The 14,142-nt window shown below is 52.1% G+C and overlaps 6 protein-coding genes across 7 annotated transcripts; 4 read left to right on the top strand and 2 right to left on the bottom strand.

Annotated features, from left to right (window-relative positions):
* Nucleotides 1–199: 199 nt before the first annotated feature.
* On the top strand, nt 200–2,975 carry PV05_07836 (uncharacterized protein). Its single transcript, XM_013457305.1, has 3 exons — nt 200–1,726; nt 1,774–2,253; nt 2,299–2,975. Exons 1-3 carry the CDS (start codon nt 576–578, stop codon nt 2,609–2,611), a joined length of 1,944 nt encoding a protein of 647 aa, XP_013312759.1. The 5' UTR covers nt 200–575; the 3' UTR covers nt 2,612–2,975.
* A 112-nt stretch (nt 2,976–3,087) lies between these two features.
* PV05_07835 (uncharacterized protein) lies at nt 3,088–3,999 on the top strand. The gene is made up of 3 exons (XM_013457304.1): nt 3,088–3,208; nt 3,262–3,382; nt 3,458–3,999. The coding sequence occupies exons 1-3, from the start codon at nt 3,203–3,205 to the stop codon at nt 3,868–3,870; spliced, it is 540 nt and encodes a 179-aa protein (XP_013312758.1). The 5' UTR covers nt 3,088–3,202; the 3' UTR covers nt 3,871–3,999.
* A 158-nt stretch (nt 4,000–4,157) lies between these two features.
* On the top strand, nt 4,158–7,016 carry PV05_07834 (uncharacterized protein). The gene is made up of 2 exons (XM_013457303.1): nt 4,158–5,612; nt 5,714–7,016. Exons 1-2 carry the CDS (start codon nt 4,239–4,241, stop codon nt 6,749–6,751), a joined length of 2,412 nt encoding a protein of 803 aa, XP_013312757.1. The 5' UTR covers nt 4,158–4,238; the 3' UTR covers nt 6,752–7,016.
* Nucleotides 5,720–9,283, bottom strand: PV05_07833. 2 transcript variants are annotated; one of them, XM_013457301.1, is made up of 4 exons: nt 9,071–9,283; nt 8,896–9,011; nt 7,261–8,838; nt 5,720–7,189 (listed from the first exon to the last, which is right to left on the bottom strand). In XM_013457301.1, exons 1-3 carry the CDS (start codon nt 9,119–9,121, stop codon nt 8,142–8,144), a joined length of 864 nt encoding a protein of 287 aa, XP_013312755.1. In that variant the 5' UTR covers nt 9,122–9,283; the 3' UTR covers nt 5,720–7,189; nt 7,261–8,141. The 2 variants fall into 2 exon arrangements, with proteins under 2 accessions (XP_013312755.1, XP_013312756.1); XM_013457302.1 differs by having other exon boundaries at nt 5,720–8,838.
* A 156-nt stretch (nt 9,284–9,439) lies between these two features.
* Nucleotides 9,440–10,719, bottom strand: PV05_07832 (uncharacterized protein; the record flags this gene model as incomplete). The annotated part of the gene is made up of 2 exons (XM_013457300.1): nt 9,440–10,150; nt 10,198–10,719. 2 exons carry the CDS (start codon nt 10,717–10,719, stop codon nt 9,440–9,442), a joined length of 1,233 nt encoding a protein of 410 aa, XP_013312754.1.
* Nucleotides 10,720–12,788: 2,069 nt separating this feature from the next.
* PV05_07831 (uncharacterized protein) lies at nt 12,789–13,622 on the top strand (the record flags this gene model as incomplete). Its single annotated transcript, XM_013457299.1, has 1 exon — nt 12,789–13,622. One exon carries the CDS (start codon nt 12,789–12,791, stop codon nt 13,620–13,622), a length of 834 nt encoding a protein of 277 aa, XP_013312753.1.
* Nucleotides 13,623–14,142: the final 520 nt, after the last annotated feature.

The following is a 14,142-nucleotide window of genomic DNA, read 5'->3' as shown; positions in this document are numbered from 1 at the left end:
AATCCGTGTGAAGGCTGTGGGAGGCGTCGCCATGTAGCAATATGAGAACCAATAGCAGCCTGGATGTTCCTGAGAGGGGTTTCAGGGAGTCCCGTTAAGCTTGTTGACCAACGGTTTAGTGCCCGGGCGCTCCCCTGGATGCTAAACTGTAACTTATCGTGTCCCTTACATCGTCGTGACCTGCCTCCACACCAAAACTCGCAACCCCTGCGCACCCTTTTTCTTGAGCCTGCGCTCTTTCCCGTCTCCGACACGTTCTTTCTTCGCGTGCTCTTGTTCTCAATCGCTTCAGATCGACAGGCATTCACGTTATCTCCTCCTTGGTGTCGTCCATTCTTGTTCTGTCCCAAAGATCCCGGCCGATCTTGCCCTCAACTCTTCGGGAAGAGGAGGCGAGCCACCGCTCTTTACCGATCTCAAAGCCCCCCTTGCACGAGGACGCAGCGTAAGAGACTGCAGCCGATCTCCCCAGACTCTGCAATTCCTGCAAGGCTTGGAACAATATCTGCACCACGATCGATTGAAGCGCGGTCAGTGACCAGGATCTCCTCCCTGTCGTCAGGGCGTTTTCAATCATGGACCCCGACCACAATAATCGTCTGCGTCTGAACTTCCAATTCGATACCCAGCACAACTTTGACGCTGCCAATGCTCGCATGTATCCCACCACTCCGTCCACCTTCCCGCAGCCGATCTACGGTGGTCAACAGCAGGAATACCCCGGTGGTCTGTTGTCTCCGAACCCTACCACGAACAATGGCTATTTCATGAACCAGACCTTCTCCCCACCGTCACAGCAGGCTCAGTATCAGCAGCAATACCAGTATCATACACAGGGTGGACTTCAGTCTCCTCAACCTGCCTACCAGGGCAATTCCAGACCTTACATGGTCAACAACAACAATGATGGGACCAGCGGTCTGATTCAACAATTCTCGAACCAGGACCTGAGCGCGACTCCACGAAGTACCAATATCAATCGGACGCCGTCCCCTGCGACTTCGCGCCCACGGACTGCTGGCGATGCCAGACAAGCTCAGAACCCCTACCAGAGCCATCTTGCGCCTCCCATGCCCCGACCCTCGCCCAAGCCAGAGGAGGAGGAACAACCCAACCCACGCAAATACTCTGACAACATCGTCAAGCGAGGTACTGCTGCTAAGCAGCTGGTGAACAGTTTCTTCCAGGAGAACATTGAGAGAGCAAGAGATCGAAATAGTCGTGCAAAGGAGTTGGATGCTATCCTCAAGAACCCCAGTATCTCGGACATTGAGAAGCAGAAGGAGATCAACATTTTGGCACAGAAAGAAGCACGCTTTTTGCGATTCATCCGGACAAGAGAAACTCCACAGAACTTCTCCACCATCAAAGTCATTGGCAAAGGAGCGTTCGGGGAGGTTCGACTTGTGCAACGAAAGACCGACGGAAAGATCTACGCATTGAAGTCTCTGATAAAGTCGGAGATGTTCAAAAAGGACCAATTGGCCCATGTCCGAGCAGAGCGTGATATTCTTGCCGACTCCAAAGACAACCCGTGGTTGGTCAAACTGCATGCTTCGTTCCAGGACTCGGCATTCCTCTACATGTTGATGGAATTCCTGCCTGGTGGTGATTTGATGACGATGTTGATCAAGTACGAGATCTTCTCAGAGGACATCACCAGATTCTATATGGCTGAAATCGTGATGGCTATTGAGGCAGTACACAAGCTTGGTTTCCTCCATCGGTATGCACGCTGGGATGTCACTTCGATACAATGCTAACCTTAAATAGTGACATTAAGCCGGACAACATTCTCTTGGACAGAGGTGGTCACATTAAGTTGACTGATTTCGGTCTCTCCACTGGTGGTCGTAAGCAGCACGAAAATTCGTACTATCAAGCACTTCTCAAGTCGAATGCAAACGACAAGTCCGGAAACCGGAATTCGATGGCTCTCAACGAGCAGATCAATTTGACGGTCAGCAACCGTGGACTGGTCAATACCTGGAGAAAATCCAGACGGCACATGGCCTATTCGACCGTCGGTACCCCGGATTACATTGCACCAGAAATTTTCCTTGGCCAAGGCTACACATACCTTTGCGATTGGTGGTCAGTCGGAGCTATCATGTTTGAATGTCTTGTTGGCTGGCCTCCGTTTTGTGCCGAAGACACCCATGACACGTACCGCAAGATTGTCAATTGGCGCGAATCTCTTTACTTCCCTGACGAGCTGGTCCTAGGCCGTGACGCTGAGGACATGATCCGAAGGTAAGCTGCCATTTGATTTGAAGGCTCAATGCTAAGAAAATGTAGCTTCCTGTGTGACGCCAACGACCGGTTGGGCAAAGATGGTGGAGCCCATGATGGAGCGTCGCAGATCAAGAAGCATCCCTTCTTCCGGGGAGTCGTCTGGGATCAACTGCGAAAAATCCGAGCACCATTCGAGCCGAAATTGTCATCTAACATAGACGTCAGCTACTTCCCGATTGATGAAATTCCACAAGAGGACAACACTGCCATGCATCGCGCGCATGCCAAGCAAGTCTTGCCAGAGCAGGATGCGGAAATGAGTCTGCCGTTCATTGGATATACCTACAAGGCCTTCAATGCATTCCAGAACTCGTGAAGCACCGGAGCTGGCCGATGTGCAAGAGCAGGAAGAATGGTCAGGTTCAAACATGGACGGACTCTATGGCGGATGATCTCTTGGTGACAGGCTCGTCTTAAGAGTGTGTTGGACGCAGAAGCATTCACAAGATGTCGCCTGGTGGCTGGAAAAAGGTCTTCTATGGCTGGGGTTGAGAGTGCTGGTCGCATGGTGAGACGGAAAGCATTTTGATGGGCTATTAGCACATTTACAGACCCATTGACGGGTTGCATTGGTCTATCAGAGTTGTGCTATGAATGCCCTCCTTTATTGCAATGGTATGTTGCGAGCAACACACCAGTTGAATGGGAAATAATGATAAATGAAGAGCCTGTACCTCGTGGGTGCTTGTGTTTTCCTGTGACAATGTGAAGAACCTCCGTTGCGGCTGACGTCACTGCCGGTGTCACCCTCCAAGCCTGTGCTTTTCTCAAGCCCCTCAAGCCCATCAAATACACAGATTCTGTTCCCAACAATTGACACCAACTGTATTCGCTATAGACGTCTCCTGCAAGCCCATCATTCCTCACTTCAGTGGCCGCTACATCCAGATTTGAATGATCAGGCAACATGGACGTAAGTCTGGACCTCCAACACGATGTCTGCATTGCTTACGAGGTATTTGCCAGGCTTTCCACGCTTATACCTATGGGACGGCAGGCTGGTTGGGAATCCAGGCCGTGCCACTCATAGTCATGCCAAAGCTGATTATCACACTGCTGGCCAGCACTGATATGCACCATACAACAGGTGAGTGTAGATCCGGGTGGTAGTGCGTCGAGCATCTTTCGTACGGCCACTGTTAACTCATGGAAACCTGCCCAGATATTGAGATCTACTTTGGTCGCTCGCTGGGACTGGCCCTTGTACTGATTGCCCTAATCGTCATGTTCTTTACGGGATCAATGCCACTATCATCAAGTATCAGTGAGCCTGTTAGTCTAGAAGACAACGACCCCAAAGCGCCCTATGCCCTGCCGATCTTACGGATCACGACGTTCTTCCATGGATTGAGCATGGTATACTGCTACATACGTTGGGTCAACTATCGCCAGACTGCGTACTTGCTTGGAGCTATTGGGTACGGGGCCATGGCCAGTTTTGGTTTGTGGTGCATTATATTCGGGACGTCGCCTGGGAGGATGTCGAAGCGGACAGGTGCCGATAAACGCATGACAGGCTTCCCATTCAAGAACGCGAGTGCATACAACAAGAAGAAAGACAGGAAGCTGGGTTGATGGTCTTGCAGCCGTTTTTACCCTCAGCTTTCAGAGGTGTAGAGTGGTTTCAAGTAGTGTTGGTGGGGGCTTCTGGGACTCTGTGAAGAAGACATGCATCGATAGCATACAGCTTGAAACAATTCTTTGATTAGTAGTGACAGCGTGTGAAAGGTGTCCATCTCAGCAAATGGTGCAAGCAGTGAGGTTCCTCAAGTTCTCGCTCACGTGCCAAGACTCGTCCGTTTCATGCCGTTAATTCCTTCGCTTCTCCCCAAAGCCACTTCCATCTTGCTGCTTTTCACAGTTTCCAATCGCCGCTCCACCAGAATCGCGTTCGCGGTACCTGCGCATTGCTGCGATAATCAAATTCGCCGCAGGGTCCAGCCATGGATGCAGAGGCTCTGAGAAACCTGGCTGCGTCCGCACAACCTCTCCAATTCCCTACCTACGATGAGTCAAACGCTCCCCGATCTGCCCAAGAGGTCGCCGCCGCCGCTGCGGGTTACGCTCCTGCGGACTCGATCGATCCGAACATCTCGGCCTACGACGTGACTGCAGACGTGCAAAATGATGCGTCTCCGATACAAACACAAGATCGGCATGATGATGGTCAGACGCCACGCAGTCCACAGCCGACGCGTACGACTAGGGCCTCCCAAAGCGTGGACACTGAATCACAGATCGCGATGAACGACGCTGCTCCTCCTGAAAGAAACCATCTCCCACCCCACGAAAACTACCCACCACCACAGCCTCAGAATGAATACGTGTGGAAGAACGCTTCATCTGCTTTTCCTAATGGCACACCCAACCAGAATACTCGGTCGCAGGTGAAACAAGGCTCAGTTTACTCTACTCCGCAGGGCCTGGTCCACTCGGATCCGTGGGCTGCACATTTTCACGCACCTGCGCAGTACAACACACCTACTTCAAACAATGACCAAGACGTCGACCCTGCCATCGCAGCCAACCCCTTCAGTGACACTTTTCCCTTGATACCCAATCCACCTGACCTCGAGGCCTGGCGCGAGAAGTTGTTCAACATCACTGAGCCGCTTGTATTGTCAGAAGCGGAATATTTGACCTACTTTCCACACATAGACAATGTCTATTCGCACCGGTCTACGCAAAAATACAAGCGGAAACCATTTGTCAGCCATTACTGGGACTGTCGTTTAAAAGGCAGACCGAGCGGCACTCCGAAGAGCACCGATCCGAATAAGAAGAAGCGCAAGCGGCAGGCTCGCGAACGAGATCTGTGCGATGTCAAAATTAAGGTGACCGAGTACTTCGGTGCTGATCAGGTGCAAGAAATGGGCATGTCTGGAAACGGGATTAGCGGCATGAACGGATCAACCAACATTCCAACCGACCCTGCGCTGACTGGAGACACAAGCCAATTGACCATTGTGCTCGAGGACGGTGTCAACGGAAATGGCTCATCTAACAATCCAAGCGACCCGAACTTCGGCCTTCTTGAACTGCCCCGACGCCTGCCGAAAGGTCATCCTGGTGCTGATGGTAAGAGATGGTTCACCATACAACGCGTGCGAGGCAATCCAGGAGGGGGTGCTGTCAAGGACAAGCGTGAAAGTAATGCGGACGGACTAGGAGATGTCGCTGAGGAAGACGACTCTGCATTCCTGGACCCTAATCTGGATCATGACCACAAGCACACTCTAGAAGAGAGTGACCGCATCAAAAAAAACACTGTGCAGAGATGGTTGTTGAAGGAGGAAAAGGAAAAGAAACGATTAAGCGTGAGTTTGACCCTGATCTCACGGCCACGCTGCGTTGCTAACGCTCCTGCCGTCACGCCGGACTTGAGTCCTTTCGCTGCACGATACTTACACTTTTGTAGAAACTCCCCACACCAACAGCAACAGTTCCAACATCGACGAGCGGCGACTCTACGTCTCCCACTTTCCGCGCTAGTGGTATGGCTTTCTTCACAGCGCGTGACCACTCCAGACCTACTCCTTCGTCAATCATCTTTTATGCCAACAGTTTCTGTCCCTTCGCGCAACGCATATGGATCGCCCTTGAGATCCGAGGCGTGCCCTACCAGATGGTCGAGGTTCTACCTGCACATATCGACTCCTATCGTCCACCAGAATTGCTCGAAGTCAATCCCGAAGGCCATATCCCGTGCCTACGTCATGGCAACTGGGCGATTTGGGAAAGCAACGTGGTGCTGGAGTATCTCGAAGATTTGGCCATGGGACAGAGCCTGCTGCCGCCGGGCAATCCGCAACTCCGGGCTCACTGCCGACTCTGGACAGACCACATCAACCGCAAGATCCTGCCGAGTTTCTACAGTCTACTGCTAACCCCCCCACCACAACATCATCAGCCTCGATCCGATCTGAACGGAGATATGGACATGGATGGCCAATCCCAAGCCCAGGCTGCGAGCGCCGCACAGCACGAGATGCTCATCTCCACATTGCAGAGGAACATTACCTCGCTGGTCAACGCGTCACATGCGACTGGTCCATTCTTCCTCGGCAACGAGATTGGCTTCGTGGATGTCATGTTCGCGCCGTGGATCATACGCCTGTCCCGGGTCTTGGGCTATTACCGCAACTTTCCCCGCCCTGAAGTCGGAACGCGCTGGCGTCAATGGGTCGACGCGATCGAAGCTGACGAGCGCATTAAACGGACAATCTCGGATGAGAACTCGTATCATGGTGTATACCGCGGCGTTGGCGAGGATGGGTGGGATTCATTATGTGCCAAGGACGGGCATGGACCGAGAAAGACGATAGCCGAGGTCGCGTATGCGAAGCGTGTCGTTGCGCAGGAGGGGTTTGGTCTCGGTGGTGATGTCTGGGGCCGATTGCGTGAAGAAGATGCCGTGCAGGCGCAGCGCAGTATGAACGTTGAGGAGGTGGCGTAAGAACATCATGTTGAGTGATGGTGACGACTGATTTGTCCACGTCTTCATTTTCGAAACAGAGAAGGAACGTGCCAGGTCCAATACCTGGGTTAGGACGTGCCTTAGGAAGGTGTGGTTCCTGAAGCAGAGTGCACCCTCGACGACCTAAGGTAGGATGAGCTAACGGGGCTGTCCCATTACATGTTATCACGATCAAGTTCGTAGGACTATCTTGCTAGCATGAACGCGAATAACTCGCCTGAAGCTGTGCAGGCACCTGCCGAAGAATATGTTTGATTTGTCTCTGTTCTTGATTTTGGGCCTGTGAATTGGGTGCTGAATTGGACTGCTCGCTACCTACGGTAGATGTATGGGAATCTGCTGCCTTCCCATCTCGGTAGCAGGCAGTGTATTCCTCCCGGTGATATTATCTGCCCGTTTGTCTGTGGTAAAACGGGACTGAATCAAGCAGTTAGCCTCTCATGTGCGTTTCATCCCCACTGTACGGTGAGTGGAGGGAGGGACCATACTGCACAGATATGTATTGTGTGTGCATGTTACGTGTGATTTGGCTCCCTCCCCACGCCCTTCTGAAGTTTCTTTGTGTTCTCGACGATAATCTCGTCTCGCAAATCGACCACTTTTGCTTCTGCTCCTAGTGGGTTCGGGATTTCGATTTAGTGGCAACCGATGGCAACCATTCTCGAAAAGAAGCAGACAGTCCATGTCTTTCGGCTCGTACGTTATGTACGCTATTCTTCCATCGCAAAAGCTTGTATCCGTACTTTTCGATGAATCCAGCCAGCCCCAAGCTCTCATGGCGGCAGGCGCTTGCGGGGGAGTTCCAAACCACGATCCTTCTAGAATTCTTCATGACATCGTAAGGGTCGGCTGACCCCGAAAGCTGCCGTGGTCAGCTGAGGTGGAAGTTGCCAGCTCAGATTCGGATACTCCGTAGACGGTCTCTTGATGCGTACTACGGAATCGCCGTCTGCCTTCTGGCAAGCGTGCAGTCTTTGCTTCTGCGAGCATAAGCATTCAAGCTCAACAGCGCTCCTTGCGGCGATTATGTGCTCCCCGGACTGTCACGGCATGGTGTCGAATATCTCGATCCCGAGGAAGGGTGTTCTTTCGACGTCTCTTCCGCGAAACAGTCGGATCCAAGCCCATAGAGAAGCTCCGGGAACCTTTGACTTTGTGCCCGGGACGGTCGTCCTAGAATAATGGAATCATTCGGACATGCTCTCGAATTCTGACCTTTTGGGGAAGTATTGTGAAACGTGCTATGCATGGTGAATGATCTCGAGGATGGCTTCAGTTGTAAGAACTGCTGGTAACAATGCACGTCGTCATCGTCCGCCCCAACTTGACCGGCGACGGATCGGTTCCATATGAGTGAGAGGACGCAACCTCAAATATTCGTCGTGTCAACCGTAGCATCCAGTGCAAGGTCGCTGTTTTCACGCGTGCTTCGAGGATGAGCGAAGCCAAAGCCACCTCTACCAGTTCCATCCGGCCCTCGAGGCGCTCGAATGGGTTGAATCTCTGGAGTTCGACAGCTAGGTATTCCATTCTCACGCCGCTGAGTGTACCCCGAATCCGGCTTTGGCAGGTACGAAGAATCGTACAGTTCGCGTTGCTGCGATGTTCTTGATTGATTTCTCGTGTTTGCAACCGCACCACCACGTCGTCCGCCTTTCCCCCGTCCTCGGTTTGGCGTCGCTGACCTTGAACCCGGCGGAGTTAGGCTCGAGGGACTGGAATTACCAGACTTGCTGACGTGCTGGGTATTGGAGCTACTGCTGTTTGGGCCAAACAATTCCAGCCTCCGTTCTTCATATTTGCGCTGCTTCTCTTCTCTGTCCTTGGCGGCCTGAGCCTGGCGTTCGGCAAGCGACAACTCACGCTCTTTGACCTCATCCTCGTCTTCGGAGGATTCGGCATTCCTGTCGTTCAAGTTCAGATCTGCAAGTGCTCCAATGTGTGGTTTGGGCGAGTGAATTATAGGACCTTTCCTTGACAACAAGATCGGTGGAGGTTTGAACTCGGAACGGAGGGGTACGACATTGCGAGACTCCAGGAAGTAATTGGTTTCTCGAGGTCCTTCTCTGCGTTCCGACTGTCAGCACCCAGGTCATTTGTACCTCTCGGAGGAGTCTTCATACGCTTCAGTCCAGATTTGTCTGTTGAACTCGGCCTGCTGCGCCCGGCGCTGGGCTTTGCTCACTTTCGACGAGGCCTTCTTCGTTTCGGTAGGGTCGTTGGGAGGAGTCGGTTGTTCCTGGACATGGTTGTCAGTTCTTCTCTTTATAGATAGGGCTTCAACAGTGCTGGACATACATCTACTGCATTGGACCAATCGTCCTCCCAGGCGTCTGGTACCTTGCTCATGGAGGGTGCTGGGGCGCAGGAAGAATTGGGCTGAAGGGATTACGAGTAGAGGCAGTCATCAACTGTGGCGCGACAGTAGACTGAGGAACGGTATGAAGTGAAAAGACGATCTTCCAACTATCTCAGCCCTAGAAGATGCAAGATGGGTGGAAGATGTCAAAGGTGGAACGCAGCACCATAACGTAGTAGAAACGGCGAGGACGGTCACTTAATTAATTCAGCCGGCGTCATCACCGAAAGCGAAAACTTTAATGGACGCATATCTCCCGGCTCCCCTTTCTTCCCTCAGCCTCACCAGCCTTGGAACCGTTCCAGAGTTCAACGGCTATGAGCACGCTCAATCTTATCATCCCCGTCCATCACACTAAGCTCCGTGGACTCGGCATATTGGGGGACACTGCATGTCTGGATCTCCACCGTAGTCTTCGCTGCTATGACCCCTTCTGGATGATTCGCGAGATGGTCCTCATCCGAGTGTCTGTGACGGAGTTTTGGTGTAAGGCGGCCCAACCCACGTCGTTTGTCGCGTCTTCGAACATTGTGAGGTCCAACAGGTCCAGTGATGGTAGTTGTCGTACCCCAGAACCCTTCTCCAGAATGTTTCCAACCAATAGTGTCGAGGCCAATATCATCCGGCGGCGGCGGGTCGTGATTGAAAATCAGCACGCGCCGAGTCATCGCATATAGCAGAACATCCAACCAACCGCACGATGTAATTGCTGAACCTGCCAGACAAAACCACCAGTACGGCACTACCATGCCTCGCATTGACGCCATACGTGCGCCTGCAAGCGGCAATGTACAAATCACGTACACGACAGGATATATGATCATATATTTTGCTGCTCGCTTCAGAACAGCAGGATCGCTCTCTTGCGTTGGTGTTCTCTGGTGTGACCATATTCGGGATCTTGTCTGGATTGAGAGCAATATCAGTGCATAAACGAAGACAGTGCCGAACATGCAGATGAAAATCCAGAAGTAGTGCAGCCACAATCTTTCAGCATCGTGGTCATGTGAGATCCAGCACTGTCGATGGGTTTAGCATTGCAAGCCTAGGGGAAGGACAAACATACCCATGCGCCAGCTCTCACATAGAGTTTGGCGTCTATCCCGACTCCGATGATAGCCATAGCATAAACGAAGATCCATGCGCCTCCAATGCAGGAGTAAAACACTCTACTACTCGGTCGTCGAGACTTGACCACAGCAAAGAACGTATGCAACGCAATCGCGAAGATGAATACGCCCGACGCCAGGTCTCCGACTGACACGAACCAGCCGTTCGCCCAACATGTTGTGGTTCCCACCTCGATCTTGCCCGCAGCAAGGTATGCGGACGTCAAGGAGAAAGATATGGCTTGCTGAATATCTGCCAGGACGAGGTTGTATATGAGGATGAGAAACTGATTGGGGCCATCTTGGAGTTGACCCTTGACTTTCCAGACACACAAGCGATAGGTCAAGAAGGTGAAGAGGCCCAGGCTGGTTACAAGTGAAAGAATGCCAAAGAATGCCACCGCTACAAGGCCACGTTGTAAAACAGGCGGCAACGGGTCGAGGGTTGTAGAGAGTGACACAGATGAATTGGATGTCATTGCGGCGCTCACCAGGTCAGAGGTGTGGAGTTCTCACGACAGACGTGAGGTACGACCAGCCAGAAAAGGATGCCTACCTATATGTGCCTTTTACCATGCTATCCTGGCAACATGGAGAGGCTCCGGATAGACGGACAATTCCCAGAAACGGTAGAAGCTCCTTGACATGTTCTTCAGCATAACTTGGTGCTTGGTTGTTGACCACAATTGTGGCTATCCATCGCGCAGCTGAACTTTCACACGTCCTGTGTGGCCGGAGGTGGTCTGAGAAGCAATGGCTCGTTTCACGAATCAGTTATAGTCAAGCCTTCCGTGGGAAGTTCTTCTGGACGTCCAGGAACCGTCGAACATCTGCCAATCATGGCTGCAGATTGGTCTTTGGACTCGCGGGGGGAGCCCGGGTGTCTTTCCTTCTAGTGACTGGCTCGGCAAGCCACGGGGCTCGTCAGGCTGGAATACTATGGTAGCATGCCACAAGAAACGTGGGACGGGAACGTGGCAATCTACCAGAGAATTGCCAAGCGACCCCAGATGCTCCCTGTCAATGGTCGCGATTAGACCGGTAAATGATGGGTCGTAAGAAGCGACCAGAGTACTGTACATGGGCGGGGGTTCAGGCCTTTTGCTGAGGTGTTGACTTGGCTCGTGCTCAGCGGAACCTTTGGCAAGTTGAGAACCTGAGGCCGAGGAGTACATACCTAGCGAGCTAGGTAGTAACGGGTTGCAAATCCCGTTCAGGAGACTTTGGAGCACATGCGAAGTTGAGAGAGGAAAGAGCCGTGCCGTTGGTGACAAGTGAAGTCAAAAGTGTAGGTGAAAACTACAGGCCGAATCCTGGTCATTTTCTGCTTGGTTCCTGATCGCTCGCTACCAGGAGGGCCAGTCTCGCCAAAATAGGACTCTTCAGAGGAAAGGAGCGGCTGTCAAGGTCGCATCTCTCGCATTCTTCTTGCAAGGGCCAAGAAAGCCTTCTTCCTTGGATTTTTCGCCCTACTGCAGGTGCTATCTCGACTATCGAGTCAGGGTGGTGAGAAATCAATCGGCAATTGCAAACACCCCTTCACAAGTACAAGTGCTGTATCGAAGAGCACGCGGTGCACAAGCCACTCGACACCAGTCCTCGCAGTGCATGGACCCTCCTCGCGCGAGAAGCGAGAAGCGAGAAGCGAGAAGCTGGCACGGTCTGACCCAGGCGGCCACCTCTTCAAAGCACGCTGCCTACGCCCATAATAGATGATTATTCCGTGCTATTCAATACTCGGTGATGCTTGTGTGTATAATACAAAGCCTCTACTTGTCAAGCTCCTTCTTAGACAACCTCGTCGTTGGTGTCTAGCGACGCGAGGTTCAGTTAGTCCATCACCAAGGATTGATAGCTGAGATGCAAGCAGTGGTTGAGAATCTGTGAACGAATGTGCGTCAGTAACAACTTCCTTTCTATGATGGCCGGAGCGAGAAGTGTGCATTATCAGCATGATCAGATCAAGTGTAGCGTTTGTCCGCATTCAGGCTGTCAAATTGATGGCCATTCAGAATTGCAGAATTCACTTTTTCAATCATCATTTCAGAGGACGAGCGACACGGGCAAGACATACTGCTCATAGGAACATAATGAGGCCAACACGTAGCATGGACTGACTCCCTGCCCTGCACTCATAACTCGACAATGCATCAATTCGAGAGGGGCTACGAAGCTTGATAGAGAGCCCCCGAAGAGGAGAAATCGAAAACCGAGGTGGGCAGAAAAGAGGAAAATGTCTCGTGTGGCTTAGTAGTGACTTTGTGGTTGCCCCGTTGCCATGCCAGCACAAAAGTTCGCAACCTCGTCATCGGTGACTTGGTTCCTGGTTCCAGGTACGCTTTTTTCTCATGCCACTTCTCGTGCGTGCCAGCTATTAAAGATTGCCAGTTCATGTGTGCGAGCAATTAAGTTCAGAAATAATTCAGAGCAAAGATACACCTCACACGGGGAAAGCGATACCGTCCCTGCCAATGCCTCCGAGGTGAACACCCACAGCTCCCGTCCGTGCGAGAACTCGGGCTCCTCCGACCGACTACAAGTACTTGCCATGCGCTCCATAGCGCCCATCCTCGTCACCTTCCTCTTTTCTGCAGCGCATGCCGTAAATAACGGTGGCTACTCGCCGTTTCACAACCCCGTCCTCGGTCTTTCGAACAATGGACCCCTAGTCAAGAGACAGAACAACTGCCAGTCAGGTTACAATTCATGCTCGAGCCTTGGGGCGGGTTCTGCATGCTGTCCACAGAATGCCAATTGTGCTCTGGATGATGCAGGGAACATTGCATGCTGCCCTTCAGGTGCAGAGTGCACCGGTACAATAGCTGGGACAGCGACTGGGTCACAGACCGTTACATCAAGCTCTTCGGGATTTGTGCTAGGAGGCACCACGACCTCGAGCACCCCCATCACAACTTCTCCCGGGATTACCTCCTTTACAACCGGCGTAGCCGGCGGCGGCTCTACTGTCCCCAACAATTTCTACCCCTTTATCTACATCCCAACCTCGTACGCCAATGCCGATTTGTGCACAAGCGCATATTCCATGTGTCAAGCCCAATCGACTTCTTGTTTTGCCTCGCTGGCCGGGGCCAACGGAGTGACGGTGTCAGGGCTTGGGGGAGGGATAACACAACAGGGAACTACTGGAACAGTCTTGAACTCGGCAAGCACCATCTGCAGCTCACTGAGCGCTCAAGGATGCTACAATCTGCGAGAAACACAATGCAGCATCTTCGGCAGCGGCTCTGCAGGCACTACCGCGACATCTTCGAACGGTTTTGTCCAGGTCGGGAATGACGGCCCACGACAAACTGCTTGTCCAGGAATGCTTTATGCTGCAGGAGCTGGAGCTGTGTTTGGCGCGATTGGTGGCCTAGTATAAAAATACCTCATCCAAGACAAAAAGGTTTCACGCACAGCATCACATGTGAAAATAACGGACATACGACGATAGAATGATCTTGGTTTTTAAGTAGCGCTTGATTAGCTACCGACATTGTCGCGTGTCGGAAACTCAAGAGCATCCTCAGCTGGATGAGTTATGATATGTACAGGTCAAACTGTCATGGTTTCTGCGACTCCCGACTGGTCTAGGAGAGAACACTCGCCTTCCATTCCCCTGTTTCCAATCCAATCGACACGGAGAGATATTGAATTTGTCCCTAAGGCTCTCGGAAAGCTTCTTCGGAAACAAGCTGTGGGCCGAAACATTGAGCACAGCCAAACCATCGTTGAGCCAGCCGCTTCAGTCACCTTATTTACCTATCGAAATTCCCTGCTACTACAATATAATATATTATGGCGGCCTCCTCAGCTTTGTGCAGCTAATCTATTCTATAACACCAATTCCACAAAATCGCCTCCCATGGCTGGTCACCACCTCTGTGAGAAAGCCTTTGATC

This window comes from Exophiala xenobiotica, assembly GCF_000835505.1.
Source record: "Exophiala xenobiotica strain CBS 118157 unplaced genomic scaffold supercont1.5, whole genome shotgun sequence".
Taxonomy (NCBI): domain Eukaryota; kingdom Fungi; phylum Ascomycota; class Eurotiomycetes; order Chaetothyriales; family Herpotrichiellaceae; genus Exophiala; species Exophiala xenobiotica.
Note: the sequence above shows the minus strand (reverse complement) of the source record. Positions and strands in the feature narration are given on the sequence as shown.

Bases quoted from the DNA above. Each gene is read 5' to 3' on its own strand.
- PV05_07834 (XM_013457303.1), top strand. From the start codon at position 4,239: ATGGATGCAGAGGCTCTGAGAAACCTGGCTGCGTCCGCACAACCTCTC. The intron at 5,613-5,713 runs GTGAGTTTGACC...ACACTTTTGTAG, and splicing joins AGGAAAAGAAACGATTAAGC to AAACTCCCCACACCAACAGC.
- PV05_07833 (XM_013457302.1), bottom strand. From the start codon at position 9,121: ATGAGCAAGGTACCAGACGCCTGGGAGGACGATTGGTCCAATGCAGTA. The intron at 9,012-9,070 runs GTATGTCCAGCA...AACCATGTCCAG, and splicing joins ATTGGTCCAATGCAGTAGAT to GAACAACCGACTCCTCCCAA. The intron at 8,839-8,895 runs GTATGAAGACTC...GTCGGAACGCAG, and splicing joins AGACAAATCTGGACTGAAGC to AGAAGGACCTCGAGAAACCA.
- PV05_07836 (XM_013457305.1), top strand. From the start codon at position 576: ATGGACCCCGACCACAATAATCGTCTGCGTCTGAACTTCCAATTCGAT. The intron at 1,727-1,773 runs GTATGCACGCTG...AACCTTAAATAG, and splicing joins AAGCTTGGTTTCCTCCATCG to TGACATTAAGCCGGACAACA. The intron at 2,254-2,298 runs GTAAGCTGCCAT...AAGAAAATGTAG, and splicing joins GCTGAGGACATGATCCGAAG to CTTCCTGTGTGACGCCAACG.
- PV05_07835 (XM_013457304.1), top strand. The intron at 3,383-3,457 runs GTGAGTGTAGAT...AAACCTGCCCAG, and splicing joins TGATATGCACCATACAACAG to ATATTGAGATCTACTTTGGT.